Source organism: Propithecus coquereli, unplaced genomic scaffold (assembly GCF_000956105.1).
Source record: "Propithecus coquereli isolate 6110/MARCELLA unplaced genomic scaffold, Pcoq_1.0 Scaffold91, whole genome shotgun sequence".
Classification (NCBI taxonomy): Eukaryota; Metazoa; Chordata; class Mammalia; order Primates; family Indriidae; genus Propithecus; species Propithecus coquereli.
The window spans coordinates 1,375,954-1,394,635 of NW_012155396.1; the positions used below are offsets into that span (position 1 = coordinate 1,375,954).

The window sequence follows — 18,682 nt, forward strand, 5'->3', positions numbered from 1 at the left end:
TATTATTGTTTTTATGTCTTTTTTTGGTTGCAGTATTCCATCTTGTGCATCTTTATCTCCTTAGGTCAAATTTTTATAGTGCAAATACATGATCAAAGGGAGTAAGATCTTTTTGTTGGCTTTCGATATTGATAAATCGATCTCTATAAGGGATTTACCAGTCAAAGCTCTTACTAGTGAGCTGCAGTGTGCTTGTTTTACTGCGTACTCTCTACTGCTAGATGTTGTTACAAAACAAATGAGCAACCAACAAAAAAAAAACAAGCTTGCCATATTTTTAGATTTTGAAGATAGAATTTTTTTCTAAATATTCTTGATTTCTGACTTTTTACATTAACCTTCATTGATTCTTAGCCTGTGCTGCTTTATTATAAGAAATTGTTTATGCCTCTTCTTAGCAGCTCAAGGTAGATCAAAATAATAAAAATGAAATAACTACTCGAAATTGGGCTTTAGTATAATACTGCAGGCATCATGCTGGGTGCTTTACAAATATTAGCTTATTTAATCACCACACTGATTCTGAAGGTAGGACATATTTATAGAGAAAGTATCTTAAGGCACCATTTATTATTCACCTTTGTGTTTGTGAAGCCTGGCCTAGCACCTGGCATATTCAAACAAATATAATGTTTGTTGAATGAACAATAGATGAATATCTTCTTTGTTAGCTCATTTTATATTTTGGAAATCTCTCCAGATAGGTTATGGTAGCAGATATACTAGAATTAATATGGTACCAGTATGTTGACCTTCTTTATTATTTATGGAAAGAAACATGCAAATCCAAACCAGAACAGAGAGGTTTTATTATGTATGAGGGAATGGAATGCACCCCAAGTGGCTAACCCTAAAATTGAATTTTTGTTCTGACAATTCTTTTGGGTGTCCTCTGAGCCCGATGCTATGGTTACATAACACCCAATATTATAAAAACTGAAAAATGTTGGCAGTGTCCAAAGAACTAGTTCAAATCAATGATTTGCTTTATATCCAGATATCATATAAACACTAACCTCTTTATGATTTTACAGTCTCCCTACTTGTGATAGTATCCAGGTTGCCAGGGATATAGAGATCTTGCAAAAATGGAACAGCATTTTCAGACCAAATTTTCTGATTTTTGTACTTTGTTGCTTGTTTACAAATGAAAATAAAACAAAATGAAGTAGATCAAAAGGAAACCAAAAACAATTTTTTTTTACTTTGTGATTAATTAATTAATATCTACAAATCACTGGAATGAGAGATGCTAGTGAATAGTATGTATGTTATTATTGCTTTGGCTTTGTCTATTTTATGACCTTTCCTTTGTTTCCAAATTTATTTCTTATAGTGTGCTTGGAATTATGAGAATTAAGCTTCTCTTTAATGTAGAATAATACAATTTTAATTATAGGGCTTAATAGCTAAAAAGAAATAGTCTTGGACAGTGTGGCAAATGCTTTGTCTTAGAAACTGGGAACTTTCTTTAATCTCTGGATCAGTGATTAGTCTCATTAATCACTTAAGCCAAAAAAAAAAAAAGAGAGAAAGAAAGAAAACAAAACAATAAACCCTAAGCATTTGTTGAAAATATGATGTTGCAATGGTAAATTTAGAGATGAAAAATAATTTCGTTTTTAAGAGACCACATGGAGTTAGCTTAATGGTGATATAATTGTGGATAGATGTTTAACAAGTTGACTTTGATTGTTCAACTACTGTGTGGTTCCTTTTTTTCTCTCTAAGATGCCATCAGAAGTGGGCACACATTAATTAAATGTCCTCAGAAATTCTTTCCTTCTCCATTGAGTTTTATAGGACCAAATAATGGTTCCTATTATGCCAAGTTAGAATAAAGTGGTTCTGTCCCTCTCCATCTGTCCTCTGCATCATGTCCTCTGTGATCTATCCTTCTGCGGGACTGTGTGAGACAGGTTTTGGAGCCTCTTTGTTCATTTGACTTTTTTTAAAAAAAGTTATATGTGAAAGAAATATCTTTATGTCTGAAATAGTCCTTTGAATCAGTTTTTAGGGGCAAAAATTTGGTACGACCTATGTTTTGATAGCTGAATTGTGGAATTCTGTAATTCAAAACTAGAAAGGATTTATCAATGTCAACAAAAGTTGAATGTTGGGAAAGTCTCAGATATGGCTATTTGGGTTTTCATTAAACCTTGGATTTAAATATGGGAGGATGTGTTAAGAATTTAAAACTTCATGTCAGATTGGAATTTATGAACTCAATTGAAAGCATTAATTTAATTGTTCTCTGACCCTCTGATACATTAATAATATACATAAAGATATTTCAGGCTTTATTTTGAATGTAATTATAGACAACCTTACCAGACTTTGGGTTCTGTAAAATGTAGATGTTGTGTTTGATAAATGAGTTTAGGTCAAAGGAACAATTAAAGTTCTGACAACATTTTGATCTATCATCTTTAAAATTTACGTTCTTTATAGGCTGCCTTTATCAAAGTATGGCTTTTTGCTCATCTTCTATGTTCCTTTTTCTCCTTGCCATTGCCTGTTTCTCACTTCAGCAGTAATGCAAATGTCTCCACTGAGCTGGTAGTAGGCTGGTCGTGTTTTTCCTGATGTGGTACTTATCATTGAAGATCTCTGGGTGCTTTTTAAATAATGAAGTATTGTCTTTTTTTTTTAAGCAATAGATTGACACTTATGTAGTTTTTAAGTGGTATAATGGATCAATATATTTATCATAACTCTTAAAATAGGGTTTAATGAATTTTTAGTATTTTTCCTGAAGTGATAAATTCAATTATGATCATGTAGAGTGACTTAATCATGTGCAGTCAGTGATTTGAATTCTTAAAATGTGTTTGATTACTCAGAACATCTAGCTTCTTTCCTTTCCTTTTACCACCCTACCTCCAGAGGTTTACAAATGAACTGTTTTTGAAAATCAGATCAGTTACTGCCACATATTTCAGTTGTGGCCTTTGTATGGCACATTCTTGGATGATTATAAATGAGATGCAATGAGAAGTGCCTTTCTTTTATTTATTTATTTATTTTTGAGATTGATTTTCTAGTTAAAAGGGTGGGTATAAATTTTAAGGAGTGTATAACCTCATTCATCTACCTCTTTGGAAGTGAAATATTTTAGGATCCTAATGATGAACTCAGTTACTTCTATTACAACTTAGGTATAGGGCTTCAGGGAGCTGTAATCGATTTGGAAAATAAGATGGTATCAACCCCCACATTTCTTATTTTCTTGATGATAGAGGGCAGCAGAGTTCTAAATGAAATGGATCCTTCTGATTTTGATTCTTCCCAGGTGCCTCTTCACAGCTTGTTTCTGGTAGCAGAATTTACCCAAGAGATCTGTAGGGTTGCCTTGTAAAACATCTTATTTCCTGTCATTCTCTGTTTTTTTTTTTTTTTTTTTAGACCGAGTCCCGCTTTTGTTGCCTGGGCTAGAGTGCCGTGGCATCAGCCTAGCTCACAGCAACCTCAAACTCCTGGGCTCAAGCAATCCTTCTGCCTCAGCCTCCCAGGTAGCTGGGACTACAGGCGTGTGCCACCATGCCCGGCTAATTTTTTCTATATATTTTTAGTTGTCCGATTAATTTCTTTCTATTTTTAGTAGAGACGGGATTTTGTTCTTGCTCAGGCTGGTTTCGAACTCCTGAGCTCAAACAATCCGCCTGCCTTGGCCTCCCAGAGAGCTACGATTACAGGCGTGAGCCACCGCGCCCGGCCTCCTGTCATTCTCTTTAGTTGTCTTTTACTATGGTGAAATCCACATAAACATGGAGGCAAAAGTTGCTCAATCAGCATTCAGACAATAATAAATAGACCTGAATTTTTCATTAATTTCTTAATTTTACTGATAATTTTCCATTAACTTTTGTTTTTATTTTTTTTTTTTACTGAAAATATATCAGTGTGCAATTGATTTGATAGGTAAAAAAAATAATGTCGTTCTTAGATGTCTTCCGTCATTTAAATTTTTGAAATAATATTCAGAAGCCAGCTCAAATTTATCGGATTAAAATGTTTTAAACAATCAGCTAAACAACTTTTTACACAAAATTTATACCATTCTGAAAAGTTATGTGAATTAAACTCTCACAGCTGATAATTTTGCTCTTCAGGCAATGAATCGCTCCCTGGCTAATGTGATTCTTGGAGGCTATGGTACCACTTCAACAGCTGGTGGAAAACCCATGGAAATTTCTGGCACACATACAGAAATCAACCTTGACAATGCAATTGACATGATTCGAGAAGCTAATAACATTATTATTACTCCAGGTAAAACAAACAAACAAAAAGCAAACAACCTATAATTTTTGTTTTACTTACATTAAAACAATTTTTTGTAATAGGAAAAAAATAGAATTAGAACTTCTTTATTTTTGAAAACATAATGGAAACATAGTAGTAACTTTATGATGTCAAAGTGAAAAATACTGAGAATTCTCAGTTTTAATATTTTGGGGATCACATGGAGATTCTATAAATTGATGTATGGATTTTAGCTGTGTCTTTTGGTGATTCCACACATATGTTTAATTCATTTTTGAGTCTTGGTTATTTTTTTCTCATTGGTAATTTTTGGGCCTGTTGTCAAGATTAAATTAGATATAGTACATGAAAATGTTTAGCTCACTCATTAGACTTGCTCAGTAAATGTAGGTCTTGTTTCAAAAATAAATATTTAAATATCAAGAATCATGTGGTTTTCAATAAGATAAGGCAGCATGGCCTAATAGAAAGAGCTTGGTCTGGGAGTCACACCACCTGACTTCTGTTTTTAAAAGGTATGCCTCTAACAACCTATGTTAGAGGCAACCATTGACCAACTCATTAAATCTCTCCAGGCCTCAATTTCCCAATTTTCTGAGGTTTAGCCCAGTTCTTCACTCTTATGCTGTGGTATTATAGGTAATACATTGGTTTCAGATTAAGATTGTAGCTCTACCATGCTATCATGTAAGTTTTCCATAAAGAAAATCTACTGATTTGATATGTGGCTAGTTTATTGGTTGGTTATGTACTGAGATAAAAACAATGAACGTTAGCCGAACTAAATGTTAAGGTTCAAGCCTTCTTAACTTGGGGCAATATCGCTTTTTAGGAGCATGTGGATTTGGGTTTTTGGTTTTCACAAAGGTGGGGCTGCTGCTGTCAGTTTGTGGAAGCAGATAACTAAACATACTGTGATGCATGGGACACTTCTGCATAATGGATGCTTCCAGCCAGAGTGGCATTGCTCTTAGGGTTGAGAAACACTGCTGTAGTGTGAGGCTGTAAAGGTGTAGAGGACACGATCTTTTTCCTGTAGACAATTTCCATCTAGTGATGAAGTGAGATGGGTAGATCAGTAGTGCAAGGTGGCTAATGATAAGGGCTAAACTGAACTGTGTAGACAATTTTTCTATCATGAGGAACCTATGAAGGTTTGTAAGGTTTGTGGGGAAATGAGGATTTCTTTTGAGCCTTAGAGGATGGATGATGTTGGGGCAGGGGAAGGCAGAGGGAATAGCTTGAGCAGAGACTTGGCATTTGGAAGGATGACAGTAGAAAAGTAGGGACAGACGTGAGATTCCTTGTACAGGTGGAATGGACAAAATGGAGGGATAAAGGAGAATGAAGATGACTGAAGTTCTTGGTTATACATGTACAACATCAGAGATACGGAGAGCTTTTTTTCTTGAGTATGGGGAGAAATTTTAAGTTCTTTTTTGGAGATACTAAATTGGAGATGGAGATGGGACAGTGGGTGTGCTGTGCTGGTGCTCAAATGACAGATCAGCTTTGAAGGAGAACATGAGGGGTAAAGTTAAACTGTCTTGGAAAACGTTATCATTTAAGGGGAAAAAACAGAAGGAGAAAAACTATTCAAAGAATTTGAGAAAGAACAGTAAAGTTAGAAGGGGAGCCCGGGGACTGCAGTGTCATCACAGCCAAGTATGAAGAGAGAGGAGAGAGAGAGAGAAGAGAAGAGAAGAAGAGAGAGAGGAAAAGAGAGAGAGAAAAGAGAAGAGAAGGGTATATGCAGGTGTGTGTATGGTGTGTGGGGAGGGGGCGCCCAGCAGTTATTAGGCACTATGGAAGATTGAGGAGAGATCATTAGATTTTGAATTTCAAATTTAGGCCAGTATTCTTAAAAATGATAAGTTTGCTTTCATTTTCTAGTCCTGTTAACTGATTGCCTATGTTGGCATAAAAATGTGTTTTGATCAAGAGAGAAGTTGTAGTTCATAAATTTCAAAGTAAAAAACAGATCTTCTGTGTTCTTCATGTTCCTTGCAGGGTATGGGCTCTGTGCAGCCAAAGCTCAGTACCCCATCGCTGATTTGGTAAAGATGCTCACTGAGCAAGGCAAAAAAGTCAGGTAAGTGTTCACAGTGAGAGGCTTGCAGTGCGTGTAAAGATGTGTGTGCGAAGAAAAGGAAATACAGTTGACCCTTGAACAATGCAGGAGTTAGGGGCACCCGACCCCCTGTACAGTTGAAAATTTAAATATAACTTTTGACTCCCTCAAAACTTAACTACTAATAGCTACTGTTGATCAGAAGCCTTACCGATAAGTTGATTAATGCAGATTTTGTATGTTATGTGTATTATATACTGTATTCTTACAGTAAAGTAAGCTAGAGAAAAGAAAATGTTATTAAGAAAATTATAAGGAAGAGAAAATATATCTACTGTTCATTAAGTGGAAGTGGATCATCATAAAGATCTTCATCCTCAGTTGTCTTCACGTTGCGTAGGCTGAGGAGCAAGAGGAAGAGGAGGGGTTGGTCTTGCTGTCTCGGGGGTGGCAGAGGCTGAAGAAAATCTGCATGTAAGTGGACCCACGCAGTTCAAACCCATGTTGGTTAAGGGTCAACTGTTTTTAAAAGATGACTTTTTTAAAGTGGCATTTAACATATGTAATCCTAGGTAAAGAAACTAAGTTGTTGTAAAAAAACAACAAAAAAAACCCCAAACCCTATCCTAGTCTTAGTCTTACTACTTAGTTTTTGCCATCTATAGAATAGCATTGACTCTAAACATAGACACATTTTAGAAAGAAAAATTTTATTATTACAAATTCCAGGATATTTATTAATGGGAAAAAGCAGAAGCCTTATTTCTCTATGGTTTGATTTGGGGAATGAAGTCAAGTAAAGCATTTGAACTACATCAAATTGTATCTTCTTGGTTTCCATTGACAGTGAGGAAAAACAAAAGGGCTCAAAAGAGATCTTTTGGAAGAGTGAGACCCAGTAATAAACCTGTGGGCTGGTTACTGTTGTGCTGACTTAGCTCTCATACTATCGGGGTGGAAAAGACTGCTGAACATGTTCTTTTTATAAAGCCATACACATTTTGAAATATGAAGTAGAGCAGTGGCTGTTCCTGCCACTTGCCATTGGGGCATTGGACTGCTCTTGGCAGGACCTCAAACAGAATGGCAAAGTCAAGGACTGCATTCCTAGATTATTCCCTGTGACCTTAGAAAAAGGGTTTGAGAAACGTAAAAATAGGGCCATACTTGGTAACCCTTGAGGTACTTTGCATCTGTCCTGCTTACCTTTGGGTACCCGTTCTGGAACTCTGTTGTCACTTAGGAGTCAGAGAAGAGAGCCTGTAGACTTATCCCTCTTAGGACAACTGCGGCCCATTTTGTGGGAATGCTGGTTCACTAGCAGTTACATTGACATAACACCATAAGTCAGAGACAAGATAACTCATTAAACAGAATTAGCTTATTCATGAGGATGTTAACGTCTGTTGACAAAACTTTTTTTTTTTTGAGACAGAGTCTCACTGTGTTGCCTGGGCTAGAGTGCCGTAGCATCATCCTAGCTCACAGCAACCTCAAACTCCTGGGCTCAAGTGATCCTCCTGCCTCAGCCTCCCGAGTAGCTGGGACTACAGGCATGTGCCACCATGCCTGGCTAATTTTTTCTATATATTTTTAGTTGTCCAATTAATTTCTTTCTAATTTTAATAGAGACAGGGTCTCGCTCTTGCTCAGGCTGGTTTCGAACTCCTGAGCTCAAACAATCCGCCCGCCTCGGCCTCCCAGAGAGCTAGGATTACAGGCGTGAGCCACCACGCCCGGCCTTTGACAAAACTTTTAAAGAATGTTTTATAATGTTTCCATTTAAAAAATTTTTAATAGACACATAATGATTATACATATGGGGTACATGATAATGTTGCAATACACATAATGTATATGATCAGATCAGGGTAATTAGCATATCCACATCTCAAACATGTATACTTTCTTTTTGTTGGGAACATTCAATATCCTCCTTCTAGCTATTTGAAACTATATAATATATTTTTGTTACCTATAGTAATGCTAATAGTGCTATAGAAAACTAAGAACTTATTCCTCCTATCTAGCTATAATTTAGTATCCTTGACGAAACTGTTACTGTCTGTTAACAAAAGTTCCTTTTAGATGTCAACCTTACACTTTTGTCTAGGGACAGATGATAAAATAAGACAAATGATGTGCCTGGAACTAGTCGGAGTATCTGTGCCAGACTGGATGTGGAATCCTGATCTTTTCTTTAAATGTCTGAGCTATTAATAGTGGTAAAAGAGACTTAGATGATGAAATCAGAGAGTTACCTAAATCGTCTTAGTGTCAGCAGTTTTGTCAGCTGTGTTTTATTTCTTCCTTTCTTTCTTTCCCTCTCACCCTTCCCTTTTTCTGCCACTCTTCTCCCACCGTTTCCTGCAACCTATAGTTAGTGTTTTTCAAATACGTGAATCAAAATATATTTAGTGTGGGAACAGCATTTCTGTGATGTGAATGGTTTCCACATTTAGTGATAATCTTAGATGAAGATAGAAGATGAGAAAAGTCATTGACTATTTTAAAATTTTTACGTCTTCTTTTTAGTTACTTATTCCTGTTTTCATATGGGATATTGAACTGTGCTTTCTTTTTAGTCATAGTCTTGCCACTTAGAATATTTGCAGACCTACAAGTGAAAAGGATGTGTTAAAGATTTTTTATGATTTTCCTAAAAAGAAATTGTTTTCTTTATTTAGTCCAGATGTGAAAAAGTCTAATGTATTAGTAATGCCCTCTATCACCATATAAATGTTTAGGAGACGAGTGGCAATCATAATAAAATAGAGAAAGATGGCTTTCATGTCTTAGTGATCCTTAGAGAAGGGAATGATTAATTTGACATACCTCTCTTGTTACCCATTGATCAGCCTAGGTTAACCAGACATTTTGGAAAATCAGTCCAGTGTTAGGTGGGTGGATGCTGAGTTGAAGAGCACCGTAAGACTGTTGGGCATCTTGAAGGGAAGGCAGGATATGAAAGGAAATAAGAGAGATGGAGAAAAATGATCTGAAAAGAAAAGGGATAAGACAAATGAATTTTTAGTTTCTGATCTGATTAAAATTAGAATTTTAGCCATGGGGATATAATATAAACTGCTGTAGGATGATTTCTGTCTCACTGCATGGGAAACATAATTATTTAAGATTTATCAGAGATATTTAATTATACATCTATGAATAGTTTCTCAGTTATAAATTTTTTTTATCAAAGTGATTTTGTGAACAGAACAGGCTTTTCAATGAGAGTTTTTCATTGCCTCACATGATTGTTGACATAGTTTGTTCAAATAATTTACTAAATTTATTAATAATTTATTACATAGGATCAGAATAAAATTATTATTCAGTCTGATTTCTCTATTTGTGAGTTGGGATAAGTTAGCTATTTCTAGTCCTGTCTTTCATAGTAAAGATGCAATTATATATGAATATATTATAGTTTTTTTTTACTGTAGTATGTTGAATTTTTGACATAATCTTTGTAACAAATTACGTAAATCTTGCTGTGTATTAATACATGTTATCTTAGGAGAAATGCAAATTTTCTTTATGAAGTTAGGACTATGTATATGCATAGATGCTAGCTTTTTTTTTTTTCTTAAAGAAGCAAATGTCTGTTTGAACAAGAGATGGCTGCAGCAGTTACCTCGTATTTTAATGAAATAAATCTGTATTTACAGTTTGCGGTAATTTAGTCCTTTCATCACTCTGTGGAGCTCCCACAGTGTTCATTGAGTACAGCTGCTGGGCCTCTGGTTTTAGTAGGTCTTTGTGCCTCAGGACCCCGGCATGCCTAGCATCCAGATGTGGTGACATATTCACACACATCCCCTGTGGAAACGTGCCAGTATGGACATATGATTGTCATCAATTAGTTACGCCCAAGTGGTGCCAAGAAAAACTGCATCTGTCATACAGTCTGTCTGGCTTCATGGCCTATGATTGATTTAGAGACACTCCTGTTTTCCTTTACTTTGGCCATAGTCATAACATGCACACAAAGAGCTGAGATTATATAATGAAGCTCATGACATTTCATGACAAGAACTCATTTTAGAATGTCATGAAAGTTCACTGACTTAGACTCTCTTTAGTGGCCAAGATATTGCTGCTTCCCAATTGTCCAGATGCCTGTGCAGCTTACCTAACTTCTGCTTGATCTCTGAAAGCATTTTATGACTAAAATCTTGTAATACAAGAGCCACATATATTCTTTTTATGTCCCAATTTTTGGATTGATTATATGATAGCCTTTTCATTATAAAGTGGAGTTAATGTTCCCAATGAGTAGTTCTTAGAAAGGGATATAATTTTTTTTTTGTAATTAATCACTGCTTGATTTTCTTCCTATAAAGCATCATTGCTCAGATTATCACACAAGTCTTTCGCATTTACTAAATACCTTTCAACTTCTTTGATTGACTAACTGATGTTATGTATTGCTTTCATGTTAATGTTCAACTATATCTTTCTATTAATAATTTATTAATAGAAATTTATTTCTAGGTACTGAGAATACAAGGATGCATAAGCCCAGTTCTCATTCTCAATAGTTATGAAGAAAACAAATCTATAAATAAATGAATGAATGAATAAATTCCATTTTATTTCTAGGTACTGAGAATACAAGGATGCATAAGCCCAGTTCTCATTCTCAAAAGTTAATAGTTATGAAGAAAACAAATCTATAAATAAATGAATGAATGAATAAATTCCATTTGATGTGATAGTATGCTAAGATAAATAGAATAGTAGGTAGGAATGTAAAGGAGTAGTTGGAGTAGTTAGCCGCCCAGGGAACACTTTAAACTTTTTAAACTACTCATAACATGAATTTTTTGCAGGTTTTTTAAAATAAATATTTTTATTCTTTTTGTCTTCTGTCTGAACACATCTAGCTGCCTATGATATTTACAGCTTAATAGTGTTTTACAGTCTTGTATAACGTGGCTATTGGTTTAAATGTGTTATTTTTACTAAGAAAGAAATTGATTCTTTGAAGATACATGAAGATGAAATATTTTGTCCATCTAAGGGATTTTCCTGTTTTTCGTGGAGTAAATGTGATTCAAATAAACCAAAGTTCAGGCTTCTTGGATTTGTTATGTTTTAGGGGGAGGAAAAGCCAAGGCATGCACATTGGTGAAGTAATAGTCACATGCTTCTCAAGAGAATAGAAATTAGGCCAGGTAAAAGACCTAGTATACTATTTGAGGCCGGGCACGGTGGCTCACACCTGTAATCCTAGCACTCCGGGAGGCCGAGGCGGGTGGATCGCTCAAGGTCAGGAGTTTGAGACCAGCCTGAACAAGAGCGAGACCCCGTCTCTACTAAAAAATAGAAAGAGATGATCTGGACAACTAAAAAAAAATATATATAGAAAAAATTAGCCGGGCATGGTGGCACATTCCTATAGTCCCAGCTACTTGGGAGGCTGAGGCAGGAGGATCGCTTGAGCCCAGGAGTTTGAGGTTGCTGTGAGCTAGGCTGATGCCACGGCACTCTAGCCCGGGCAACAGAGCCAGATTCTGTCTCAAAAAAAAAAAAATTTGAATAAAGAAATAGACATTATTTAGCAATTTTATGTCAGCTTTGTAATACTTTTTTTTTTTTAATGAAAGACACAATGATTCATATCAATTGCTATTCGTTTAACAAGTAATTATGTAGTACTTTGTGCCAGGCACTGTTCTAGGTCCTGGGAATGTATCAGTGAATACAACACATAAAAATTCCTGATCCTGTGGAATTTACATTCATTGAGAGGTTAGTTAATAGGCTTCAAAATAATATGAATTGGAGGCACTTTTAACCCCATTGTGTCTCCAATTCAGATAGTATTATAGTTGAAAAGAGGAAGAACATCTATAGCATAGGTTATTGTATCAGTTTCAGAGTTACAGCTGGTACTGTTTAGCAGTGAATTAGCCAGTGCTTCTGGTTTTCTCAAAAAATCTGGTGTGTTTCTTTGCACTTTACATTGGGCCTGCCCTCTTCAAAAAGATGATAGCGAGAGGGTGGGCGTGATGGGATTTGTTTGTGTACTTGGTCAAATCAGTGAAACTTTTGGTGGAAGAGAGGAAGGTCAAAGAAACTGTGTGTTCACTCACATCTATGTTCAATCTATTATATGGAATTGCCAGTAATCCCCCCGATCAAACATGCTTCTTATGCTCCTAGGAAGTGGCCACCTTCATCCCAGATTGTTTGGCTTTATACTGTCCATAGCATATTGGTATGGTGGAAAGAAAAGAGGATTATGTTAAAACCTCTGCATTGGGTGCCTTGTAGGGCCTCTTCCAGCCATACCATCTGAGGACTTATTCCTTAGAAACCTTTGTCACGGGCATTCCATAGGCTGAGGAAGAAACTCTCACTATTGATGAAAACCTGTGTCTCCAACCATCAGGGTGGTTTTTAGCTTCTAGTATTATTAGGTAATTAAATATGAAATGTCCAATTTCAATTCAAAAGTTATTTTATCTCAAACAAGAAGCAGTACAATTAATCAAAGTATGTGCCTAAACTATCAACACAGTTTTGCCACCTTAACGGTAGCTTGCTTATGCCAGCAGGGAAGAAGCCTGGAGAGAGAGTGGCAATGAAATTGTAAAAGGTGTTTTTTACAGCTTGTTGAGATTTGAATATTTTTCCTTGCAAGAAGTGGTCCAAAGCCTGGAAGACAAGATCTGGTGAATATGGTGGGTGACAGAGTTTCCAAGTCCAGCTTCTGTAGTTTGAGCAGTGTTGTTTGTGCAACATGTGGTTGAGTGTTGTCTTGCAAGAGGATTGGCCTGTCTCTATTGACCAGTCTCAGCTGCTTAATCACAAGGCTCCTCATCATTTCACCCTATTGGTTGCAGTAGACATCTGCTGTAATCGATTGACCAGGTATCATGAAGCTGTAGTGGATAGTACCAGCGCTGGGTCACCAAACAGACACCATTAGCTTTTTGTGATGAATATGTGATCTTAGACTGTGTTTCAGCACTTCATCTTTATTCAACTGTTGTGCCGAACACTTGTGATTGTCAAAAAGAATCCATTTTTCATCTACGTCTACAATACGGTATAGAAATGATTCACCTTTATGTCATGACAGCGAAGAAAGGAAAGCTTTGAGGTGATTTCCGATGCTCATTTAATTTATGTGGTACCCATCTATCCAGCTTCTTTATCTTGCCCGTTTGTTTCAAATGGTCTAGTATTGTTCTAATAGTAACATCAAACCTTGCTGCTAATTCACGTGTAGGTTCAGATGGATTTGCTTCCACTACAGCTTTCAGCTCATCATTATCCACCTTGGTCTCTGGTCGCCCCTGTGGCTCATTTTCAAGATTAAAATCACCAGAATGGAACTTCTCAAACCATCAGTGTACTGTGTATTCATTAGCCACATCCTTCCCAAACACTTCATTGATATTTTGAGCTGTCTGCACTGCATTGATTCCATGATGGAATTCATATTGTAAAATAGCACAAATTTTTTGACTTATCCATGGTTTCACAAAAATTACTCTAAAAGAAATTGAAAGATAATCCATAACGTGAGTTTGAAAGACTGAGGATGTACCTTCACAATAAAAATAAAACAAGAAGTGTCAAAGAGAAATGTCAGAGATATCAACTGTCAAACTTAGTACTTAAGGAAATCAGACATTCCTTTCTTAATAACCTAGTAGTTATAATAAACTCTTTGAGCTGAGTTTTTATAATGAAGTTCATGTGAACACAGCAGAGTATAAATAAATAAGCCCCGTTCTTTTTTAATGCTCAAATTCTTCAGTATCTTATAAATAATTTCCAGTTTATTGGCTCATTAGCCATTGCATTCTAAGAGCCATTCAACAACATCATTAGTTATTTAGACAGAAAGATGAAATTATGTATGATTTTAACTAAATCTCTACAATATGCCAGAATGTAAAATTCTAGAACATGAGTCACAAATTGAATTTTAGGTTTTCCTCTGATATCATTCTTCATAGTCTTGTTGGTTATTTTGAAATCAAAACAGTGTCAGTAGTCATATAGTTTCTATTCTGGGCTTGGTAGTTAGACTTGGTTCAGTGATGCAAAAGCCAGATTTAGGCACAATCTATAATTAATCTCCTTGGAGTAGAAAAGGTAATGTTGGGACGTGGTTTTATAGAGAACTGCATTGATGTTTGCATGAGATTGTCTGATTTGATTCTCCTTAGGTGACATCTATTTTCTTTGGGTGGCCTCAGTGTCACAGGCCACATGTACAGATGGAAAATGTGACCATTGTCTGTCAAACATTTCATCATTCACATTCATAGCACAGGGTCTATTATTCTGCATTAGAAAAATTGTGCCCCTGAGACATTTTCGTAAGCTGACTTTCATAATTTTTTTTTTCTGAAGAAGGGAAGGCCATGGATGAACAACAGATTTCAGAATCAGAGTAGCAGTTCAGCCCTTATTTGCCTTTAAAAAAAGAAAAAAAGATACAAAGTGTTCTGTAATGTTGGCTGTTGGAAAGTACTAGGAAATTAAATAAACATTTTTTTTCATTCAGAATTATGTGAGTGAATTCGTCAGAACCACTGTTTCTAAGAAGGACTTTCACAATTTTAGAAAGCTGGGTGTCTATCCTTTTGCCTAAGAAGGCTCACCAGAGAGGTTGGTTCCACATCCTATCTCATTAATTAGTTTTTGTGGACAGCAGTTGCCTTGTCAGAAATATTTTTTCACTTCATTACTGTGTTTCTCTTCAGATGGATAGATGAGCCCCACCCAGCTGGTGTTGGCCTTTTTACCACTAAGGATAATTTAGCTAACATGGATGTTCACCTTGCTGCCTTCATGTTTGGGAAGGTTTTATTCCAAACTGATTTACTAAAATTGTTTCTTTTAAAGAAATCTTTCCCTTGTGCTTTTAATAAGTGACCCATAATTGTCAACCAGAAGTTCTGATCAGTATGTGATAAGCCAAAGAAAACTGCCCTTTCAGTCTGTTAGTCATATTTTTCACAGGCGAAATACATAAATAAATGTAACAAATACTGAACATAGTAACAAATCCTTTTGTTACCTCCATGGACCCTCCTCAGAATGGAGCATTGCCACAGGCAAACATGGAATTCAAAAGGTATTTGAGCTGTAGCTCATACCAGGAATGCTTTTCTTGCATCTACATTGAAATTTCCAGCCTGTTTTGTGACAGAACACTGCAAACGTATTCGTTGTTTTGTTTTGTTTTGTTTTGAGACAGAGTCTCACTTTGTTATCCTGAGAAGAGTGCTGTGGCATCAGCCTAGCTTACAGCGACCTCAAACTCCTGGACTCAAACGATCCTCCTGCCTCAGTCTCCTGAGTAGCTGGGACTACAGGTGCACACCATGACGCCCAGCTGATTTTTCTATTTTTAGTAGAGGCAGGGTCTCACTCTTGCTCAGGCCGGTCTCGAACTCTTGAGTTCAAGCCATCTTCCTGCCTTGCCTCCCAGAGTGATAGGATTACAGGCGTGAGCTACCGTGCCAGGCCTGTGCAAACATATTTGGTATAATTTCTAAATAAAGGATTCTTGCCTTAAGAAGCAGTTGGATTGGGGGATCTTTAAGGTCTGTTTTAACTGTTAAAGTTTTATTGATTTCCAAATACTTATGGCTTAAAAACAGGAGTAAGTAGACTTTTAATAAATGAGCCCTCTTTTTATTTTCTCTTTATGTTTTTTTCCTAGTTAATTTGTCACCTTCCTAGGAGGTTAGAATAACATATTTAGGAAAATTGTGGGATGATGGTGTTGTGAAGGCAGAATTGCAAAATGCTATCAATGTACATTATCTTGTGTACAGTTTGATTTTAAAACATGGAACACAGTAAAAGAAGGGAGATTAACTCTTTGAATATCTTGATTATAGAAATAAATTTTGCTAGTGATTCTTAAAACATATAAGCAGATAGTTAAAGGTTGTAAGGAGCTTCTATTTAAAAATTCTGGAGATCCTCGTCACTATAATAGCAAGAGGCTTCAAAATGGGGAAAACACTCTAAGTACTTTAGAAAGGAACCCAATTGTCCTTGCAATTTCTTTGTCTAATTGTTGAGTTGGGGTGCGCAATTCAATAAACCAATGGTTTATTGCCGAACTAGGCCTGGATATTCCCATAATTGAAAACGAAAATGTATTTTATTTGAACAGTTGTGATAGGATCCGTGTGGTGAGTGTTTCGTATTCTTTAATGGCCCCACATGCCCAAGAACAACTGCTGTAATGCACTCTGGTCAGGACATACTGTCTCTATGGCCTGTGGTCATGGAAATTTATGTTGTTGTTGTGTCCCCTTTAAAGCATATGGTATTTGAAACACTGTAAGAATGGGGTTTATGTCATCATATGTTATAAAAAAGCTTTTAAAAAATGATAACTTTTTGGATTGTTTCTTTCCCAAATTTTACTCAGTTTACTCAGTATTCATTAGTAGTTCTTGTATATACTCTTTTTTTTTTTTTTATTCTTTCTTGGTTAATTAAAAGATTCTGAAGCTGAGGTTTTTTTCATTTGAGTACATTATTCCACTCTTTTTGAACTGTGCCTGGGTCTATTCTGAATTGGTGACCAAAGCCTGGGCTTTTTTTTATTATATAAAGTTCTATGAGAGACTTTATAATTTTCATACTAGAGAGAAAAACATAGCAAAAAGGGTTGAAATTTTTTTTTCTTCAAGATACTCAAGAGATTATCCTAACTTGATGATGACATTTGTTGTATCTCTCAACTGAGGAGACAATACTTTTTTGCCTAATAGTAGCCGTTGAATGGTTAACAGTGACCTTTTGAAATTTGACTCTATCAGAATAAATATATTTTAATATTAGTTATGAACAAATTTCCAGTGAGTCCAATGGTTATAATTATTGGCCTTACTGTATCTTTACTACATTTGTAGACTTTTGATGTAACTGTAAATACAAAGAATTTCTGGCTTTTATTGAACTATATTGATATTTACTAGGATTTCAAGGTAAAAATTAGAAAAGCAACCCAGAAAGTATTGACATTAAATCAACATTTTGTTTGAATGAAAATGTGTGCTTGTTTATATTAAGTGATCATTAAGAAGTGGGCATTTATTTGAAAAATTCAGATGAGCATTTATATTACAAAATGTATTTGAGTAGAATAATGGCTGTGTGCATGTATTGAAGGCTTATGTCTGCCAGGTGTTGGTCTAAAGTACTTTGTATGAAATGCTCTTTACATGCACTATCGCATTTAAATCTCACAATAATCCTCTCTAGAGGTTCTATTATCAATCGCTTTGTACACACGAGGAAACTGAGGCACAGAGAAATAAATTGTCCAAATGCTTTGAACCCTAAGCAATGGTAATCTAGAACTCTTAACTGCTACCCTCCACTACTTTTCTAAGTTCTTTACAAAGAAACATAGAATATTTATGAGTCAGTGTACCTTATGGGGCACACTGTGTTTATTAAGACCCCTTCCCTCCTCCTTTCCCTTTAGTTGAGTCCCTACAATAGAGTGTCAGGTACTGTGGGAAATTATGGGAAATGGTAAATAAGACATGGTTTCTATACTCCAGGAGCTCTCAGTTGGGAGAGCACAGTCATGCCAAACAGTCATTATGTTGCAGTATGGTGAGGAGGAGATGCATAAAGAAAGAGTTCTGGGAGCATGGAAGATCTTTCCGTGATCTCATTTTAGTAGTTATTAATATTTGTCTTCTGTAGAATATTGTCAGGGACTGCTGGCTCTGAATTTTAAGCATGTGCATAATAAAAGATAATTTTCGTTGTTCAATGAGAAGGGCTAAAAGGCTGGTAGGCTTTGCATGTTGAAATTCTGCATATTTTTCATGTGATGATGGAAATCGATGAACTTTGGCCATCAGTTCTTGGAAATTGTTGGTCATGGCCAACCAGTGTCTGATGTAATTAATTTTAATCCATGCTTTGGAGATTATCCAGTTACATGGGCCAGAATTGCTTATAAATTCACATTGACTCATCAGCGTGCATATATATTTCTACAAATTTGAATGTATTCTGTTATTTTTCTCAAAATATTGGCATCCTCTAGCATGTGTTTTTCTCCGACCTTAGAATCTTAAAGTTTAGTGTAATAAATTATTATGCAAGCAGATATAAAATGATCTGTCCTTTGGGATATTTAGCATAGCATCATTATGTTGGTGATTATTTACCCTTCACAACTAGGTCAACAGAAACATTGTCTTTATACAGTCTGCAGCTAATTAAGACATTACAGTAAAAAATAATATATATATATTTTTTCTTTTATTTCAGCATATTATGGGGGTACAGATGTTTAGGTTACGTATGTTGCCCTTGGTCCCCCCCCCC

At 35.8% G+C, this 18,682-nt stretch overlaps 1 protein-coding gene across 3 annotated transcripts in view; it reads left to right on the top strand.

Annotated features, from left to right (window-relative positions):
* The window catches only part of NNT (nicotinamide nucleotide transhydrogenase), a 106,810-nt gene that overhangs the window by 66,899 nt on the left and 21,229 nt on the right, over window positions 1-18,682 (top strand). For 2 of the 3 annotated variants that reach the window (XM_012664797.1, XM_012664796.1), the window contains exons 18-19: window positions 4,113-4,272; window positions 6,277-6,369. In XM_012664797.1, the coding sequence (XP_012520251.1) occupies window positions 4,113-4,272; window positions 6,277-6,362 (246 nt within the window). In that variant the 3' untranslated portion in view covers window positions 6,363-6,369. Of the gene's footprint in view, window positions 1-4,112; window positions 4,273-6,276; window positions 6,370-18,682 lie in introns of those variants that run through there. The other variant, XM_012664798.1, reaches the window with a different exon arrangement.